Source organism: Gorilla gorilla, chromosome 16 (genome assembly GCF_029281585.2).
Source record: "Gorilla gorilla gorilla isolate KB3781 chromosome 16, NHGRI_mGorGor1-v2.1_pri, whole genome shotgun sequence".
In the NCBI taxonomy this organism is placed as follows: Eukaryota; Metazoa; Chordata; class Mammalia; order Primates; family Hominidae; genus Gorilla; species Gorilla gorilla.
In genome coordinates, this window is record NC_073240.2 from 64,353,180 (window position 1) to 64,374,259 (window position 21,080).

At 47.0% G+C, this 21,080-nt stretch overlaps 2 protein-coding genes across 6 annotated transcripts in view; both read left to right on the forward strand.

The window, feature by feature from the left end:
• USP3 (ubiquitin specific peptidase 3) overlaps positions 1-8,857 on the forward strand; it is a 93,159-nt gene extending 84,302 nt beyond the window's left edge. For all 4 annotated transcript variants that reach the window (XM_055362538.2, XM_063698587.1, XM_019010755.4 and 1 more), the window contains 4 exons: positions 2,625-2,743; positions 3,022-3,135; positions 3,293-3,360; positions 4,875-8,857. In XM_055362538.2, the coding sequence (XP_055218513.1) occupies positions 2,625-2,743; positions 3,022-3,135; positions 3,293-3,360; positions 4,875-5,040 (467 nt within the window). In that variant the 3' untranslated portion in view covers positions 5,041-8,857. The remainder of the gene's footprint in view (positions 1-2,624; positions 2,744-3,021; positions 3,136-3,292; positions 3,361-4,874) is intronic.
• Positions 8,858-11,451: 2,594 nt separating this feature from the next.
• Positions 11,452-17,648, forward strand: FBXL22 (F-box and leucine rich repeat protein 22). Of its 2 annotated transcripts, none has more exons than XM_031002445.3 (2): positions 11,452-11,982; positions 14,929-17,648. In XM_031002445.3, the coding sequence occupies exons 1-2, from the start codon at positions 11,630-11,632 to the stop codon at positions 15,269-15,271; spliced, it is 696 nt and encodes a 231-aa protein (XP_030858305.1). In that variant the 5' UTR covers positions 11,452-11,629; the 3' UTR covers positions 15,272-17,648. The 2 variants fall into 2 exon arrangements, with proteins under 2 accessions (XP_030858305.1, XP_004056358.1); XM_004056310.5 differs by having other exon boundaries at positions 15,528-17,648.
• Positions 17,649-21,080: the final 3,432 nt, after the last annotated feature.

The window sequence follows — 21,080 nt, forward strand, 5'->3', positions numbered from 1 at the left end:
AAGGTCATCTGGATTTTTTCCTATGTTATCTTCTAAAAGTTTTATACCTTCAATCCACTTTATTTGTTTTTGTGGAGGGTATAAAAGTCTGTGTCTAGAATTTTTTTTTTTTTTTTGGCATGTGAATGTCTTTCAATTTTGTTCTTCTTCAATGTTGTATTTGCTATTCTTGGTCTTTTGCCATTCCATAATAAACTTTAGAGTAATTTTGTCACCATCCACAAAATAATTTACTGGTTTGAGATTGCACTGAATCTATAGATGAAGTTGACATCAATATAGAATAACTGACATCAATAGTGAGTCTTCCTATCCATGAACACAGGATGTCTTTATGTCTTTTAAAATTTCTTTCAGCAACATTTTATAGCTTTCAGGTAGTTAATTTTTTAACTGTAGGGATTTTTACATGAGATCATGTGATCTGTCAGCAGAGATAATTATGCTTTTTCCTTTTCATTTTGGATGCTTTTTTCTTGCCTAATTGCTTTAGCTAAAACTTCCAATGTTATGTTGAACAGAAGTGGCAAAAGTGAGCATCCTTGTCTTCCCGATCTTGGAGGAAAAGCTTTCAGTCTTTCACAATTCACTCAATAGTGTGATATTCACTGTGGGTTTTCATATATGGCCTTTGTCATGTTGAAGTTCTCCTTTTTTCTAGTTTGAGTGTTCAAATGATGATTTTAAATGTGGAAAATTCTGTGTTTCCTTTCCTCATTTCTTATTCTCCCTATGACCCCCGCTGTCCCCGCCAAGGCCATAGCTTTTTACATGATGTAACAAATACTTGCTGAAGAAAGCATCCATGACTTCAGCTGCAGAGCTCACAAGCACCATAGTGATCAGTCTGAAGGGATTATTAGTGCCAGCCAGCCAGTCTGCTGTGTAGTCAGTGCTCTTTCTTTGTAGCCAGAGATGTAGGACTTGGGAGGCTCCTGAGAACAGCATCACTCTATTTGCAACTTTGGTTGTAATGTCTGAGACTTGCTTCAGGAAATGTAATGTCAAAATATAATACATCCTTTCCCAGGAACCATCATTGACATAAAATAGCAGGTTGAGCAGGTTGGCAATGTAGTATTTGTGGGAAATTGAGGAAAGAATGGTAACTGTCCACTGGAGGTTGAGAAAGTCTCAAAGAAGTGAGAATTGAATTGAGTTGCAGGGAGGCGAGAATTGAGTTGTAGGGAGGCAGGCATAGGAATGTGCCTTCTAGGTACTGGGATCAGGCAACAAAGGCATATTCAAGACTGTCTAGTCCTCTGCCACACCTTGCCTCCACTAACTTTCCCTGAAGGGGCGCTGTCTGCTACTGTCACGGACACAAAGGCTGACTATGGCCTGGAAACTTGAGCGCCTTTCTGTACACAGCTAGGTTTCTGCTTGATACCCAACTTTAATATATTATTTAAAGATACATACATGTTCTATAAAGACAAATGATTAACATAAAAGTCAGGATAATGGCTACTTCTGGGCAGAGGAAGGGGAATTATCTTTGGTAAGAAGCACATGGCCACACAGGTTGTCCACTGCACAACTCTAGGAGAGGCCGTGCACAGAGACCCTGGCTCCTTGAGTACTCGAGAAAATCCAAGTGTGGGGTCCATAGGCATTCATATTTTTTTCTACAGAATAACGTGTGTTTTATATAGATTTATGAATATCTGATTGCATCAGGAATTGGCACAGGGGCCAGAGAGTAAATACATTAAGTCTTCATTTAATGTCATCAGTAGGTTCTTGGAAACTGCAAGTTTAAAGCAAAATGACATACAGCAGGTCCTCCAATAATAATTTCCTTTAACGTTTAGTTATAACTGATGAGAAAAAAGTGGTTTATCATTGCTTCACATAAGGTCACAATTTTCAAGAACCTGTCATGATATTAAGTGAAGATTTACTGTGTTTTAGGCTTTGCACCACATAAGGTCTCTGCCCCAGTGACTCAGTTTGGTGTACTGTAAAAGCAGCCAGACAATAATGTAAACAAATGGGCATGGCTGTGTTCCAATGAAACTTTATTTACAAAACCAGGTGGCTGGCTGGATGTTTTAGGACTGTAGTTTACTAAACCCCAGGTTACACAATTACATCTTTAAATGAAAAAAAATGTAGCTGTGATTTATCTAGGAACTGAGAGTACAGCGTCTGGACAGAGAAGGTTGATAGTGTAGCCTTCTGTGATCTATGTTTATTTTTAAATTATCTAAATTTGACTTTTTTTATGAGTTTGGAGCTTTGTCCTGTATAATGTAACATATTGACAGAAAACTACAACTGAAACTTTAAATTCATCAGGAAACCATTTTATCAGAATTATCCAGATGAATTATCATTAATAGTAAAACCAACACAATTGATCATCACCAGATGTCAGGCATGATGCCAGATGCTCTACACATGTTATTTCTCTTCCTTACAATAGTTCTTCAAAGTAGGTATTATTTTTTGTCTCCAGTTTGCAATTGAGAAAGGTTAACTTTTCTAAGGTCGTATAGCTAATAAAGCTGAGATTTTAAACCTGGGTCTTTTTTCTACAGTACATTGCCTTTACAAAAGGCAAGTACATTGCCTTTACAAAAGGCATCTTGTTTTAATGCTGCCAAAATCAATTTGTTTAGATTGTCTTCGCAGTTTTACCGACTTAGAAGAACTTGATGAGACAGAGTTATATATGTGCCATAAATGCAAAAAGAAACAAAAGTCCACAAAAAAGTTTTGGATTCAAAAACTACCCAAGGTGAGTGTTGAATTTTGAGTTATGAAGCAATTTCAAGGGGAAAATGCTTGACTGCTAAGACCATGTCTATAACTTTACACTATGTGAACTGTTCTGTATTTGTCTCTAGGATTTTCAGTAAAAGCTAAACCCCTTACAGAATGAATGCATAAGGTATGCATGGAAGAATGATTGATAGGGCAGCTAAAATGTTATTTACTGAACTGATAGTAGTATCAAACTTTGACTGAAAGGTAAATTAGGTGTTCACAATCTTTGACCTCATCTCTGTCCTCCAGGTGCTATGCTTACATTTGAAAAGATTTCATTGGACAGCATATTTAAGAAATAAAGTTGATACATACGTAGAATTTCCACTGAGAGGCCTAGACATGAAATGCTACTTACTAGAGGTAAGGTGGTTACCTTTTTAGCAAGAGGTAAGGTGGTTACCTTTTTAGCATGGTGAAAAAATGGCTCTTCAGTAAGATTGTCATCACATGGAGAGGGTAGAGGTCATCGAGATACTGATGTCATTGACCACACTGCTCCTTCTTCCTTGTTCTGTAGCCTGAGAACAGTGGCCCGGAGAGCTGCCTGTATGACCTCGCCGCTGTGGTGGTGCACCACGGTTCCGGGTGAGTACAACAGCCAGCTTCTGGTGGGTGGGAATACCTGGTGGCCAGCCCAATGACCTGCAGTTTTGTACCACTCTTGCTAGTTCTTCCTAAAAAATGGATTCAGATAAAGTAGGTGAAATTTCCTTCAGTTTTGGTGCGGAAGAGTACTCCTCAGATGATGTTGTGAAGGCTTAAGGGAAGGTAAATAAAAGTGAAATGAAGAATGGTTCATTTGAACCCAGTATTTAGGACCCAGTCTTATTTGTCCACAAACTCCAAAGTTGCTTATTCGTTTACCAATTGAAATTTAAATGGGGCAAAAGGGGAAATTAATTGGAATAACTTACTCCATGTCATCTACTTTAAAGACTCATTTTAAGTCTTGTTAAAAAACATTAATTTTTTCCCCTGAAAGTTTGTATGAGGGTTCTAACCTTCTGGTTTTTGGTTTGAGAGTGGCTATTTTACCTTCAAACTTAAGACTACTATATGTGGGCAGACGACTATCCATGTTGAAAACCCTTTTCCCGCAGAGCTGTGATAAAGTAACGTCTACACTCACATAGTGTTATGAATGACAAGTCTGATTCTCACTACTTTACAGGCACCTGGCTTTTTTCTCCTTGGAGTGTATTCCTGCTTGGTAGTTGGTAGGGACACTTTTAATTTGGTGCCTTCAGCTCATGAAACTCTTTATACTGTAGGTCTGAAATCATTTGTTCTCTGTACCCCTATTATATGCATAGTGAATTTCCTGGATCTCTCTTCCACATGTCTTAAATACTCTAATGATTTCTGTCTGTGTTTTTAAAGACTGCCATGGCCTACTTTTCCAAATCACCAATTTGGGTTTCATCTGTATCCAAATAAAAGATTAGCTCCTCCATAAAATATTTATATTAAATCAGTCACATTTTTCTGACAACTTTTTCATAACAGCCTATTCTTGTTTTATGATTGCACTATCTTTTTGATACTATTAGCACTAATTTAAAAATGTAAAGTTCTCTTAGGTTTTCTGCAGTCAATTCCTCAGGGTTGATTGCCTTACTTGTTCTTCCTGGTATTTCTTTCCCCTCAAAAATGTGATTTTGTAGGCGTGCAAAAGGCTTATTTTTAAAATTTGGTTTTGGTGGTTTATTTGGAATCATAGTAAATGATGAGATGGATCTTTATTATTTAAATAGGGTTTTCCTGGCACCTACAAAGGTCTGTTCTAGCTGCAGGCCTTCCGTCTGCAGGAAAACCTGGTACCTAGTTTTCCATGTTTCCGTAGGCCTTGACCTGTGCTTGTTAGGTTGAGAGTTCCTCATCTCTGTTTTCTCCATTAGTCCGGGGCCATCTGCTTTGTGTTCTAGCAAACCCTCGATTTCTGGTCAGTTTGGAGGAAGGTAAAAAACATTAATTTAACAAGCATCTTAAATCAAAAGTCTAGGATGTCTTATTAAAATTTAAATCTAACATTATATAGTTGTACAGGTCTTTTTGTGATTTCTGAGGTTCTTTTTTCCTTTGGTCTTTTGCCTTTACAGGGTTGGTTCTGGACATTACACAGCATACGCAACTCACGAAGGCCGCTGGTTCCACTTCAATGACAGTACTGTAACACTGACTGACGAGGAGACTGTGGTGAAGGCGAAGGCCTACATCCTTTTCTACGTGGAACACCAGGCCAAAGCTGGATCGGATAAACTTTAATACCTCCTCCAAATCATCATTCACCAACCATACCAGAGAAACATTTCCAGTTTTCCACAAATACTTGATACAAGATTTAATTTCATTATGCACTTTTCAATTTCCTATTTTGGGTTTAGTTTTGTCAATGGTAGTGACTTACTGAACATGGGCACCAACTAATTTTGTTGTTGTTCTACCAGAAAACCTCAGCAGATGTTTTGATTTGCTGCTTTAGTTGTAATAATTCAATTTTTATATGTAGTTGTAAGAACTTAGTCTTATTTGACTTTTTTATTTTATGTTAATGTTTTCAGTTCTCACTTTGAGGCACATTTACATCAATGCTTTTGTTCCTCTCACATGCTGAAAGCAAGATGTGTTCCTTATTGTGAAGAGCGACACAACTGCCTGCTGCCTTTCCACAGCTGTAATGGACATCAGGTTGACTCTAAATCAAGGATCATGTATGCACAATACTTGTGGCCCACAAAATTTCACAATGACTGCTGAGGAATCATTCTTTTTGCCTGTAAACTATAACAAAGGGCATCATTAAGTAGACCAGGTAATTACTGCTTGTCTCTTGAGGCTGCTGTTTATCAGCACTAACTAAATAAATTTGTTGGTTCAGTTGTACTTGTCCTGCAAATACAAGAATTACTCTCTTTGTTGGTTTTTTTGGTTTTGGGGCATACTTGTTTGCGGAGAGGTAAGATGGGAGTAAAGACCAAATACATGTAATGTTTAAAAAAATGCTGTGACTCACTGACATGGTATAGGTGTTACCAGTGAGGTAAAGCCATGGCGTCTGCCTCCTTTCTGAATCAGTATCTCATTCCCCCTTAGTTGTACCACTGGAAGTCACGACATGTCCATTATAGACTTACTGCTTGTGTTTGGCATCCGAGTCTGAGGTGTGAACCTCTGGGATTTGCTTGGATCATCACCAGCACTTCAGTTTATCACTGGGGGGTGTGCTTCCACAGGAGGAAATTTAGAATCTTCGCTGCTCTGGGTTTTAACACCTCTCATTGGCTTATCCTGATAGGACAAGTTGAAAATATTGTTTGAGTAAGTGGAGTTTTCGTTTTGTTTTTTGGGGGGTTTTGGAGACAAGAGTCTCTCTCTGTTGCCCAGGCTGGAGTGCAGTGGCACAATCTCAGCTCATTGCAACCTCAGCCTCCCGAGTAGCAATTCTCCTGCCTCAACCTCCTGAGTAGCTGAGATTACAGGTGGCCACCACCACACCTGGCTAATTTTTTTTTTGTATTTTTAGTAAAGACGGGGGTTTACCATGTTGGCTAGGGTGGTCTCAACCTCCTGACCTCAGGTGATCCACCTGCCTCAGCCTCCCAATCAGGTGATCCACCTGCCTCAGCCTCCCAAAGTGCTGGGATTACAGGCGTGAGCCACCACGCCCAGCCAGTTTTGTTTTTAAAAAACAGATTTAACTCAGATTCAAATTTGGAACCAGAATCCCATTTAAAGAAAGCAGTTGTGGTTTCTACAAGTGTTCTAAGACAGTCCTGTGGTGGTTTTTTTTTTCTTTTTTTTGGTTGGGGGGGTGGGGGTTGGTAGACATAGCCTACCAATTCTCCACAAGGGACAAAATATATCTTGTGTTAAGCCAACGAGACTTTCTGGCAATTTTTTTTTTTTTTTTAATGGAGTCTTACTCTGTCCCTCAGGCTGGAGTGCAGTGTGGCATGATCACAGCTCACTGTAGCCTCAACCTCCCAGGCTCAAGCTGTCCTCCCACTTCAGCCTCGAAGTAGCTGGCACCACCACACCCAGCTAATTTTTAATGTTTTTACTAGAGATGGGGTTTCACCACGTTGCCCAGGCTGGTCTTGCACTCCTGGGCTCAAGTGATCCACCCACCTTGGCTTCCCAAGGTGCTAGCATTACAGGCATGAGCCACCACGCCCAGCCTGTTCTATTAAAAACATCTTGACCTTTTTTTTTTTTTTTTTAAGTTTATGATATAAAAACAGTCTGGTGGCTTTCCCTCAGGTTGGATATCTGAAGTTGTGGGAGCAGATGTAGCTCCATTTCCATTTTAATATTAACTGGATAAATCCCACATCTTCCCAGAACACATCTGCTAAACACTTTAACATGACAAGGAGCAAATTGCAATTATGTGTAAACTTATATCATCCAGTACAATGGCCCCTAGCCACATGTGACTGAAATTTAAATTAGAAACTCAGTGCCTTCAGTCACTCTAGCCACATTTCAAGTGCTCAACACCCACATTCGGCGTAGGACAGTGCTGGTCTAAATTTTCACTCCAAAGAAGAAAACTTTGCCATCACGTTTAGGTCTTACAACTTTGAATCCTAAAAGATAATAGGGAGATGTGTGCTTAAATTAATTTACAATGCTAAATTATATTAGGTTAAACTGTATGAAACTCTGCTATTTGACGAGTTCTGATCTACAAAAATGACAGCTCCACCTGATCTGATGTATCACACATTAACATCACATCTAATTCAACCTGAAATGTGAGTCTCCTTTGATCTTGCAAAGTATCTCCTATGAATCCAGGCTCTTTTGCTTAGAAGGTAGACAGCTGTAACCTCTAACATTGATACTTCGATCTTCAGTCTCTCTGAATGGGCAGCTGTTAAACAGTAAAGGCCTGGGCAGAGTTGATGGTGAAAAAAAGCTGTATTTTTATACCAAATGGAACTTTAGCAACACGTTGGACTACTTTGTCGGGCAGAGTGGTCTTCAGACAGGTGATGCTGTTGGCTTACGAGATGAACACGTCTTCTCTCTGAATTTGTTTTTATTGGTTGGTTTTACTTGAACAGAAACGTTTGAATGGTGTGAAGATTCTTTAGAAAAGTGATTGGATCCATCTCAATTGTGCACTTGAACACCAGTGATGTAAATGTGCCTATTTGTATTTTCATTTTTAACTGTGTAGCCTTACCACACCTATTTTGAAAGCTGATCTTTTGTCCTCTTCAGGGCTTTTCCCTTGTGCCATGTTGTCTCCAGCAATATATGTGGCTTCTCACTCAGAGCTTCTGCTGAGGAAGGGCCTCGCGCTGAGTCACATGGCTCCTTGGAACAAGAAAACTTTCTCAGAAGTCCCCACACGGGTGGGTGACAGAAACAGTTTGTGGCAACACAAATCTCTCTCCATGGTGGAGAAACCTTTGCTTATCCACTGTATTCTACTCAGTGTATAGTGATGACAGATGTACTAGAATTAAACCAGTCAAGTGTACTGGCCCAGGGTGAGTGTTAAATGTGTATCTCGCCTGTGGAACCTACTCAGCAGCTTGGTTTCTGGGGTTGGGGACATATTTATTTCTTAAAGCCAAACCTCTCCTTCATTGGTTTAGTGTACATAAGTCTATTTAGATACACTTATCCCACTTTAATCTCCACCAGCCCCTAAACTCTCTCCTGTACCCTCTGTTGCTGAAGTGGCCTCTTCACCTGGGCCCTGGAAAAGCCCATGGAAAAAGTCTGTTCCTGCAGCCAAGGCCTGGGTCCCAGGTGACTAGGAGTAGCCATAGGAAAGTGAGGAAGGAGAAGTGGGCATGTGGTGTCATCTGTAGTCCAAGGTCTCTGCGTCTCGTCAGTGGGTGCAATGCCTTCCCACTCAGGTGTGAGCGTGATGGACTCTAGACTGCCTTCCATGAGTGTTGGTCATGCTATGATGTCATCATTTGCCATTAAAACCCAGTTTGTATGATGCCAAGAGGATTAATTGTGCAAGTGACTGATTCATTTAAATTGTAATCACATCCCTTTTCTGCTTCACCAACCTGAACTGTTTTTAAAAAGTATCATTAAAAGTCTGTTCTCTTTCCTTTTGACTTATTTCTGAACACCTTTTTTCAGTAGAGCCACATAAATGATGATGTACTTACTCGACTCGTGGGCCTCCTCAGTCAACAGGTAGCAAGCTCTTACAGAATCCCCACGATTTGGAGCTGCAGTACCTGGGCCAGGATGAAGTGACCTGTATGGGCAAAGTGATGGCCTGGAGATTAGTGCCTGCAGTCAGGTGCCTGAGGTCCCACTCAGCCTTGCCCAATGAAATCACCCTCAGTCTCTTGTGACTATTGATCTTATAAAAATGAGGCCCCTTCCCTTCCCCTTTAGAGCTAGACTCTACCCTGAGGCACCAGTTTTGGGGCTCTGAGCAAAGGATACTGGTCATCTTTTAAGGTAAAACAGGCAAATAAGTGCTTTTAAATAAACATCCTGTTTACAGTAAGTTCCTATAGACTACTTCCCTGCCCCCATGCCTCCTGCAGACAGAACCCTGTTTCCACAGTCATCCTTTGCCTGTTCTTGTCAGTCTTCTAAAATTGAAGACACAGGTGCCTGCAGCTCAAATTGTTATGCATCCTTGTTCTGTAGGGCACATTCTCTTTTGGCAGCTGTGCTGGTCAGAGGCTGCGTGGTTGCTGTCACTGCTGCCAAACAGCATAGCTCTGGACAAGGCCAAAGGGGCAGAGCTTCGTCACCTCCTGGTTGTGCCTCAGACCCTCTGCAGCATGCAGGAGCACATTCCCCGCCTCCCCCCCCCCCCCCGCCCTGGTAGTCTAGGATGCTTCCTGCAGCCTACCTGGAGGAACAGCAGAGGGGCAAGGCTCTAAATGTTCTCCCTGCCAATCTTTTGCCATTCCAGCTGGGCTGCAGTAGTGCAACTTGGAAGCCATGCTGAAGCACAGTGACACTTACTCAGTGGAAGGCACAAGTACCACTCTGGCCTTGCAAGAAGTGGAAAGAACCACCTATTCCTAAGGGTCAAACCCTCTGAAAAGCACTGGTTTGAGGAGGATTGGGGAGGGAAAGTGGAGATAATGTGGCTTTCTAATAACACCACCTGTGGTTTTGCAGCATCCATTTTAAGTGGAGAAGTACACCTAGACAGAGCCTAAATCAGGGTGTCAGCTATAATTCAGAACTACATTGATGAGCTTGAAATAGCAGCAGTATCTTGCTCCCCTTCCTTGGGAAATGCTTCCTTTCGACCTCCTTGGTTTGTTTTTAAGAGAACCCCCTACTGTACTTCATCTTGGCATGGTGGAGTAATGGAGGCACAGGGGCACCAGCTGAGGCTGGCTTCTCAGGAAAGCCACTGACAATGGCTACTTTCTTCTTTGCTTGACTGCCTTCTGCCTTTAAAGGCAAAGCTGCACCCTGCACCAGCCCTGACCAAACCTTAGTTCCAGAAGTGGGTTCAGCATAGGCTGCTTCATTTGTGTCTATGGGAAAACACAAGGATTCCCATTCCCTCTTATTCCAAATGGGAGAACAAACAGAAGTAACCACTGAGGTGGTGGTCCCTGGGCTGGCAGAGGAAAAACCATTCTCTTCTCACTATTGCCTAGGCAGAACGTGGCCTATACAGCTGCACCGTATCAGCATCCCCCAAGCAAACCAAAAAACAACGACTGGGATTCAAAGCAGGAGAGTTAAGGTTGGGTCCTGGGTTTGGGAGTGAAGCAGCATGAGGAAACGGGTCTGCCATATCGTGAAGCCTCGGGTACTCAGGAAGGGGGAGCTTCACAGATAGTACCTCCAGGCACCTTGCCTAGAGTTGAGTCAGAGAGGGCAGGGGTGGCCCACTGGCTTCTCCAAGAGGGAACGGAGGGCACTCAGAGTGGATGGTGTGTGGTCAACTTAAAGGCAAAGACGGACTAAAATACTGAACTTAAAATTGTTTCAAGCAGTTTCACATTAAGAGCTACCTCATCCATCCTGACATTTTGGGAAATACAGGTTATACGTAGTACAAGGCCTTATCAGTGAGAAAATGTACAGCCAAGTAAATTTAAATTTAAAACACAGTACTGCTTGACCAAAACTACAAAAACAACAATAACAACAAAGCACCAATAAAACATAAAACACAGACACACAACTTTGGAAAGCAGCTACTTCAGTAAAATCTTTTATGAAACAACTCAGGGTAAAAATCTAGCTGTTGGGGAGTCCCAGGAAAATCCCCCTGCCTAGTAGCAGGCAGCAGGGCTTGAAGGCCAACCAGCCTAGCCTGGAGACAATTACTCTATGGCACAAAAATAACAGGAATGAGGCAGCAGCCATGGACTCTGCTCACAACTCACAACTGTCACCCTTAGCTCTCCACACGCAACAGGTTTCTTCCTAGTAAGGGTGGAGCAAAAGATTCACACTGATGTACTAGAAAATCAAAACAGTTAACATTTACAATTACACTCCTTCCCCGTAAGTACAGACTGCAAAGCCAGACAGAGCTGGCCTGGCCGCCACCACCGCCAATGAAAACGCCTTGGGAAAAGCCAAAAGTGCTCACTGCTAAACACCATTGTCAGCTAAAGGGAAAAAAAATCCCTTTTAAGGAAAGTAACTTCAATAGGCTCCTTTTCTGCCAGGACCTCCAATCCCTCTGAACATAAGCCGAACCACAGACTGCCGCACATGTGTCTAGGTCCTGGCTTTTCTTCCCTCACCCCTCCGCAGAGCTTCAGCACCAGTTGTTAGCCAAAAATAAACACCATTCCTCAACCATATATGTCCACCGGCCCAGAGTCGGGGAGGAGGAGAGGAGGCAGGTCAGCCGTCCCCCGGCTGCAGCTGCACTCACATGTGGCCACTGCTCACCATGCACATAACCCAGCTCAACCGGGAGTGCCTGCTGCACCTCTTCTCCTTCCTAGACAAGGACAGCAGGAAGAGCCTTGCCAGGACCTGCTCCCAGCTCCACGACGTGTTTGAGGACCCCGCACTCTGGTCCCTGCTGCACTTCCGTTCCCTCACTGAACTCCAGAAGGACAACTTCCTCCTGGGCCCGGCACTCCGCAGCCTCTCCATCTGCTGGCACTCCAGCCGCGTGCAGGTGTGCAGCATTGAGGACTGGCTCAAGAGTGCCTTCCAGAGAAGCATCTGCAGCCGGCACGAGAGCCTGGTCAATGATTTCCTCCTCCGGGTGTGCGACAGGTAGGCCACCTTGCCTCCTGAGCAGTGCTGGCCCCGCTAGCTCTGGCTTCCCTCTTGGGGGGCAGGGAAGAGCAAATTATGAGACCAAGATGGCTCCACCTTCGGGGCGCCTCAAACTAGGCCCAAGGCAGACATCCAGACCGCCCAAAGCAGGGTCCCCAGGAGACAATAAAATCATGAGGGAAACAATTGCTAATCCTCCTCTTAGCCTCACAGGTCCTGGGCTGCTTCATGCAAACACCAAGAAGTGGGGCCTCCGTACTGGTAGTCATTAAGTGCTGGGTGGGTCCAGCTGGGCCTGGATTTTCAAGGTCAGGCTCTGGGAAAAGGCTTCCAGATGCAGCAATCAGCTCACCCCTCCATTAGGCCTAGCAAGCAGCCCTCAAGGCCTGGGAAACTGCGGAGGAAAGAGAGGGTGGGGAGCCAGAGGTGGAGAAGCCAGGGTGCTCAGGTCAGCTGAGCCAAACCAGACTCCAGGAGTGGATGAATTACTGATTTACACAGTATTCCTAAGGAGGGTGGCTTAGCCTAATTTTTCAAATTAGTAAACTGATGCTCCATGAGGTGGTATGATTTGCCCAGTCTAGGGTTGCCAGATTTTAGCAAATATATAGGCTGCCCAGTTAAATATGAATTTCAGATAAACAGTGAATAATATTTTAGTGTATGTCCCAAATACATCTTGTGTTTATCTGCTAACCCCCACCCCAGACACAGACATAGACACTGAACCACCAGGCCAGGCTCCCTCCATGGTCCCAAGCCTCATGGGCAGAGCGGCCCAGGCAAGAACACAGAGCTATTCAACCAGCCTCTCATTGAGCTTCTGCCAGTCCCGTGCTGCCTTTGAGGAAAAACACCCCCTTGATCATATAACAAACTGGCCCTGGCTGTTCATGGAAAACTAGACTCAGACAGTTTACTGCCACCCAAGTTCATAGCTGCTATTTGCTGGCAGCACGACAGGAGTGGAAGGAAACAGCGTAGTGACCCCACCTTTCTTTTGAGCTGGTAGGAAGAAAACAGAAGATGGACTTGGGGCTGGGCCCCGACTGGACAAGGCTATTTTGATGGGCTTAACAAGGCCCAGGAATTAGACTAGAGTGATATGGGTGGGGGTTGGGGGGAGCCGAATGGCACAACATGTCCTGAAGTTGTTCCATTCTTACTGTAAGAGAACCGAGCTTAATGCCCCAAACCTGCAAGGTGTGAAGTGGACCTCCCAGGCCACTGTACTGATCAAGCAAGGGGCCCTGCTGTCACATAAAGAGCAAAGGGCTTTGCTGTCAGCACTCTGCTGAGCCGCTCAGCTCGTCCAACCATGTGACCCCAGCTCAAATACTTAAAACTCTTGCAACCTCATTTCTTCTTCTATAAAATGTGCTAAATTTTTCTTATCCGACAGGGTAAGAGGATTAAATGACACAGTGGCACCTGGCACATAGTAGGTACTGATGAACGTCTACTGAATCTGGTTCTTCTGGCATTCAGCTCAGGTCGGGAGAAATGGCTGAGGATGGCTGGGCAGGGGGACAGTCCGCTCTTTGTTTTTTCCCTGTATCAGAATTATTCCAAAGATTCTTAGAGGAAAAGATCACCCAACACCTTTGAGGCTTAAACACCTAATCCTTATAACCACCTTGAAGGTAACAATTCCTCCCACTTGACAAATGAGGAAGTGACGCCCAGCAAGGTTCAGACATCTGTCCTGGGTCTGACAGCAAATAAGTCACCAGCCAGTCACTTGAGCTCCCGGAGCCAGTTTCTTCATGTACAAAACTGGGGGTGCAGAGGTTGACGGGGTGACTAATGAAGGCACATGAACCTGAAGGAGGCCCGGGCTCGGTGTGACACCTGGCTGCACCCAGCATATTTTAGTTCCTTACTTCCCTCCCCAGGCACAAAGGAGCCGAGCTGGCCCAGCCAGGGGCAGTCACGGAGCTGCGGGGGAGGCTGGCAGGGAAAGGGAAACGCTTCCCCAGCCCAGACTCTAGCTCCCTCTGGCTGCGGGGAGCCAAGGCCCCGGCCCATTAGTCGGTCCTTCTGGACTGGAAGCAGGCTGGTCCCGTTTGTTTCCAGGGAAAGCGGGTTAGGACTGCCTGTGGAAGGCCCCGTTGCAGGCTCCTCACAACCCCAGTGGTAGACATTATTCCCCCCACGCAGACGAAATGAAGGCTCTGTGAGTGACTGACACGGCGATAAACCAAGTCTAACTTGGCTCAAGATCTTTTTTTTGCTGGGAGGGGCTGGTGAGGCTGCAGCAGAGGGTCCCCCAAGCTTTCTGGGCAAGCGACCTGGGTGGGTGTCCGTGACTGTACCTGCTCAGGGCTTGCCTCTAGCTGCCTCCGAACCCTGCCCTTTTCCAGGCTGGTGGCCCAGGGGATGCAGGAACAGCTCTAGTCTACTAAGCTGAACCCGGACTCAATGCTAACGCGTGCCCCCACCGCCTTGAGGGTTGGGATGGGCCTGTCACTAGGCCACCTCCAAGGAAACAAATCCCTCTTCCCACTCACGTCCCGCCGGGACATTCAGGGGCCTCAGCTTGAAGCTAGACTGGAGCAATCGCCACGCACCGCTCCCCTGCAAGGCAGCACATCCAGAGCGAAACAGAGTCAAGGGTTGTGGCTCCTGGAACCGGCATTCCCTCTGTCCACAGCCGCCCCAGGACTCTGCTGGGCCGAGGTCGGGGCTTCCCACTAGGGGCTCCCAAGGCTAAGAGCCAAGAACCCACGCAGATGAAGGTACGGTGGGGTGCAGGGGCAGAAAGAGGAGGGAAAATGGGCCGGCCAGAAAGCCGACTTGGAACCCTGCAGTGTCATCGCAGCCAAGTGTCTTCACCTCGCAGGGCCCGAGTCCTCCTCGGTAAACGAGTCCACTCGGTCCCATGGGGCGGTTGGGTAGCTTTAACAAGCCAGTGAGCCCCGGGTCACCGCACTCTCCTCACAGGTGCCCCAACCTGGCGTCCGTCACGCTGTCGGGCTGCGGCCACGTTACCGACGACTGCCTGGCGCGCCTGCTGCGCTGCTGCCCACGCCTGCGCGCACTGCGCCTGGAGAACTGCGCGCGCGTCACCAACCGCACGCTGGCTGCCGTGGCGGCGGACGGGCGCGCGCTGCAGACATTGCACGTGGACTTCTGCCGCAACGTGAGCGCGGCCGGCCTGCGCCGCCTGCGCGCCGCGTGCCCGCGCCTGGCCCTGCGGGCAGAGCACAGCGCCGCCATGCTGCCCGACCAGCCCCCGCGCCCGCGCGCGCCCGCCGCGGCCCTCGGCAAGCTGCTGCAGCGCTAGACGCCGCCCCGCCGCTGCCCTCGGGGAAGGAGCGCAGCCCCAGACCGTCCTGGCTTCGAACCCAGCTCTTCCACCTTCAGGCCACCACCGCATATTCTGAGCCTCATTTTCCCCGTCTGCACAGTGGGGATAAGAAAGCCTACCTCACGTTACGATTTTATACATAGGATAAACGCAAGATTAAATGGATATTTGGAAAACACTCGGCTGGTTCTCACTCAACACCACCGCCTTTCCCCTCTTGCTTCCGCCCCAGGCTTTCTGCTGTGCGCTCCCCACGGAGGCGGGAGGCGCCTGCACCGTCCTCGGGGACTCCGATCGCCGTTGGATCGAAATCACCTCGGTGGGGAGGACCTGACCACTCGGAGTTTGCCGACTTGCGCGCGGGGGTGACGGGGGCCAGGGCTGCCCCGCGCAGGGGTCTGGGGAGCCTCCGGGCGGAGCGACCCAGCGAGACCCCGCCGGCTCCCGGAGTGTCCTGGGGACCGCCACCTCCAGGGGCCCCGGTAGTGATCTCGGTGAAGCAGGAGGAGGGGAAGCAGGGGCGCACGGGCAGAAGGAGCCACCGAGCCGCTCCTCCTTGCGGTTTTGCCCGCACGCGCGTCTGCCCGCCCACCTTTCCTGGGGCGGATGCGTTCCCGGAGTGACCGCACTCGCGATTGTAGAAAATTCGTTCCCAATTGTTGAATGCTTACATAAACTGCATAGTTACCCATATTTTCTACTGTTCTCATATCATAAGGGAAAAAGAAATGATTTGGAAGAAAAAAAACTAAACAAAAACAAAACCAGCAGCCCTGGCTAAGCTTTTGATAATGGAACCATTATAAGCTGACAAGCTAGATTTTTCACCTGTTGGATTTGCTGGACATGAGCACAAGCCCGGGCTTCCAATTTGAATTTCAGGGCTGTAGTCACTGATGTGTCACATTTAGTGAAGGCTCTCGGCCCCCCGGCAGCCGCCTGGTCCTGGGTCACTGGGGAGAATTCTGGGTGGGTGGAAGAGGCGAGGAGCACTGTGATGGGCGCTGTTCACACTCCGGCTCCACCCAGCGCCAGCTGCGACAAAGCCCTTTACCCCTCCCAGGCCAGGTGTTTCTTCTGTGTGAAAGAGGAGCTTGATCCCTACTCACAGGTTCCTTAATTCATTGCTCAAATAGGGAAACAGCAAGGAAAAAGACAAATTCTGTTCTCATGAAGCTTACCTTCTAGTGGGGGAAGAGACAACAGGTAACTGGTATATAAGAGGGTAGAAGGGCCAGGTGCGGTGGCTCAATGCCTGTAATCCCAGCACTTTAGGAGGCCAAGATGGGCGAATCACGAGGTCAGGAGATCGAGACCATCCTGGCTAACACGGTGAAACCCCGTCTGTACTAAAAAAAAAAAATACAAAAAATTAGCCGGGCGTGGTGGCGGGCACCTGTAGTCCCAGCTACTCAGGAGGCTGAGGCAGGAGAATGGCGTGAACCCGGGAGGCGGAGATTGCAGTGAGCCAAGATCGTGCCACTGCACTCCAGCCTGGGCGACAGAGAGACTCTTGTCTCAAAAAAAAAAGGTAGAAAGTATTTGGAAAAAAGTGCAGGCTGTAACAAGGGCTATTAGGGATTGCTGGCAAGAGATTGGGGGGTGAAGACTCTGAGAAAGGGTTGACCAATGTAAGCCTCACTGAGAAGATGACATCTGAGGCATGAAGTGAGGCAGGGGGCATAGATACTCCTGGCAGAGGAACAGTCAGTGCAGAGGCCGCGGACTACAGGCATGGCTCATGTGCAAGGAGATCAGAGTGGCTGGAGCAGAGTGAATGAGGAGGGAAGCTGAGTAGCAGGTATCAGAGAAGCCATGCAGCCCGCAGCTTAACTTCAACATGCATTTTAAACTTTTTTTCCCATTCTCTTGAGTTTCAAGATATAACCTTGAGGAAACTCAAAATCCTTTCTCCTTAGCCTTAAAATAGACTCCACGTCCCTCCCCTTTCTCACCAGATATGCTCCCTTTTCATTTATCGAACTGTATGCTACTATTTAATTGTGTGATGTCTTAGAAGTTTCAGGGGCTAATCCTGAGACAGACCAAGCCTGGAGACCCAGCTGCAAACCTCCAAAAATTACTTCAAAATGGCTAATTAACAACCTGACCATTGTTAAAATAATGTCAATCCGAGGTCCAGGTGGACTGAAGCCCAAGATAGCCACCAGAACAAAACACACAGACATCATACTCAGCCCATTTCTTGTATGCCTTCCTTATCAAGTCTTCCCTTTTAAAAACCCTAAAAATTGCTTTCCCCTCTAAAAATTGAAGCAGTTACTTTAAATAGCAATCTGGCTACTTCCCCCTTTACTAGTTTTGGGTAATAAATTTGCTTTTTATTACTAGACTTCGTTCTTGTTAATTCAAGCATCTGCACCTGCTTTGTTTGGTTATGGTAAGGGATGGGGGTAGCAGTGGATGGACAGATTAATGTGAGGAAGAAATGAGAGATGAAGGTTCCCCCTCAGCCCAACCTACCCCCAGAAGGAACCAGGGCACCATGCACAGATGACAGGTGAAGTCCCAGCGGCCCTGGATTTTGTTCCAGGCAGAACATGTGGACAGGCAAGCAGCACCCTGTCCCCCACCAGCCCTTCTGGGGACTGCCAAAGGGCTCCGGGCTGGGGCAGTGCTTACTCCAGAAACAGGGTAGCCACAGTAAGCCCTGGCCCAGCATAATCCCTTCTAATCCCTTTGTCAGGAGAGCCAGCTCTGTCACACCACCAGCTGCAGTGGAGTGGCAGGACCCTGCTACTAGCCTGTGAGACGCAGGCTGCTTTTCGGTGATTTCTCAGTTTGCCCACCATTGCTTTGCACTCTGGAGAGGCCTTGTTGGGAACGAATTTTTCTCCCATTACTCTGAACACTGTTGAAAGAAAGCTCAGGCTTCCAGGGGGTTGAATGTTTGTCTACAACAGAGCCACTTAAACCCCAGGCCTTTGTTTTCATCTTCTCCAAAAAGCCCCAATTTCTAGTATGTTCTATTTGTCCTAAATTGGTGGCTTAGCCTGGAGAACAACAGGATCCTGGCTTCAGGATCTAATGGATCTGGGTTTCCATCCCATTTTCCTCACTTTCTAGCTCTGTGACCAAGGACAGATTGGCCCTCTCCAAACCTCAGTTTTCTTATCTGAGTACTAAGGATAACAAGGGAACCTTGCTTTTGGGGTTCTTTTAAGGACTGTGATTATGTAAAGCAGAGGTCACTATAGGTTGAGCTAGAATGGGGTAACCTGCATTCCCCGACGACCCCCCTTTCCCATGGAAGCTCTTTTGTAGTAAGGGTTAAGTTCCCAGTTAACCCTCCAATGCCTACTAACTCCCCTGCATCCCAAGACATAGTGATCACAGAACTCAAGCAGTGCTGGCAGCTGTGTCCAGTGCTGTTTCTAGGGACCCAAATTGGCCCCCACCTTAGCCAGAGGAGCTTTGGGTTCTGAAGTGAAGGGTCATTTTAGGTGCCCCCAGAATGTGGGCACTGATGGAGACACATGGCTCTCCACTCTGCCTTCTAACAGACACTGTTCACCACCAGGCATGAGCAAAACACTTAACAGAGCGCAATACCTCACTTAATCTACCAAACCACTTTTGGAGCTTCCAGATAGCTACATGCATGGAGGTTCCTGGAGGGTGGTGTGTCCAGGGAGGGCATGGAATCTCCGTGCCCCTTCCCCACTAAATTAAAAGGTAAAAAACAGCCGGGTGCAGTGGCTCACGCCTATAATCCTAGCACTTTGGGAGGCCAAGGCCGGCGGTTCACCTGAGGTCAGGAGTTCAAGACCGGCCTGATCAACATGGTGAAAAACTCTCCTCTAAAATACAAAAATTAGCTGGGCATGATGGCGGGTGCCTGTAATCCCAGCTACTTGGGAGGCTGAGATGGGAGAATCGCTTGAACCCGGGAGACAGTGGTTGCAGTGAGCCGAGATCGGGCCACTGCACTCACTGCACAGCCTGCGCAGCTGAGCAAGACTCCATCTCAAAAAAAAAAAAAAAAAGTAAAAAACAAAAGAAAAATCCTTTCAAACTTAGGTTAGCATATAACAAAGAGCCCTGCAGACTTAATTAATCCACCAACTAATTCATCTCACAAGCATTTACTGGGTATTGGCCATGGGCTGGGCCAGGCCCTACCTGGAGGGACTCAGCCCTAGTTAGAAGACATGCAGCTGAGGTTGAGGGGGTGTTCTTGAGTGATCTCCAAGCTTTGCCATTCATAGCTTTTGACGAGATATGACCTCTCTGAGCCTCTGTTTCTTTATTTGTAAAATGGGACCAATACCCTCTTGGGACTGGGGGATAGGGGGAGGTATCCTCATATCCTTGTGGGGCTAGAAAAGCTGAGTGCCTGGCACAACACACAAATCCCAGGCACTGGGAAGAAGCAAGCCAGGTCTATCTGTGGGTAAGCCAGGCACCCTTTGTGGCAGACAGAGCTTTTGAGCTGGACCACAGGTTCCAACCGTTAAGGAGAATATTCCCATTGGCAGGCATGGCACAGCAAAGGCAAAGGTCAAGAAGCCCAAGGCATATCCAGGGAAGGGGTGAGCCAGGGCTGATGGGAGCCTGATTGTACTCCCGAGCCACCCAGAAATGGTTTGGGATTATCTATGCCCTCACAGCCTCTATTAGATCATAGACATCCCTCAACTCCTGGAATGCTAACTCTTTCTAAGGTTTGGCCAAGGCAGCGAATGGTCACTTGCAGGTGAAGGTGGTAGGAGAGAACAGAACCTCACCACTGGGGCAGGACATTGCTCCCTGGCTGAAGGCTGACCTGTCACCACGTTGCACTGGTCTGCACAGGAGCCCCAGTGCCGACAGAGAGACCAGGGCCACAGGCTCTTAGGTCAGGGTTCCAGATCCCCCCTCAGGAGGCAGCAGGCTGCTGGCAGGAGGTGGTGCTCTGAGGTTTGTCTTACAGAGACACACTGGCCTGTTTCTGCACAGGATGAGTGTTTGGAGGGGAAGTGACTGAGCCCCCCTGGCTCTACCACGGCACGCTGACAGGAAGCAGAGGCTCCCAGTTCTAGTCGGGGCATACCTATGATCCAGCTTTCCCTCTCCTGACCTTGGATTCTTGGTTTATAAAGGCAGAGATCATCTGACCCCTTAGAGACTTTCCCTCCAGCTCTAGGATTCAATGCCCAAGATCTGCTTTTGGCTAAAAACCGAGCTCACAAGATGTGGGCTTCATCCGGCCAGAAGTCCTGGGCAAAGGCCACAAAGCTAGGAGGCCCAGAATAAAGCCATACTTTGAAGGATGTCTGGAGAAATCTTAAATTTTAAAAACTGATGGTCAACGTTTACTTGAGACTGCTTAAGGGTCATAAAAACTGCAAGTATCTGTTAAGTGAATGAGGCCAGCAAACAACTGCCTAAGCCTCTCTAAGAGCTGAAAGTAAACCAAGGGAAGCACCTGCACCAGGCCCACTTCAGCTCCTCAGATCAGGGACTTGTGCTTCCCCCTTTTCCAGAGTTTTCAAAAAGTCAAGAGAGGCTGGGTGCAGTGGCTCACGTGTGTAATCCCAGCACTTTGGGAGATCAAGGTGGAAGGACTGCTTGAGGCCAGGAGTTCCAGACTAGCCTGGGCAACATAGTGAGACCCTGTCTCTACAAAAATGAAAAAATAGTTAAGACAATGAGGAAATAACACTGTTTCTGGCAACGAAACAGTGTGTGTTATAAAACCATGGCACTGTGCAGATTCCCCTCACAGGGTCAAACCTGAGCTGGTGTCTGTTAGCCCTGAGCCCAGGACCTGCAACCATGAGTG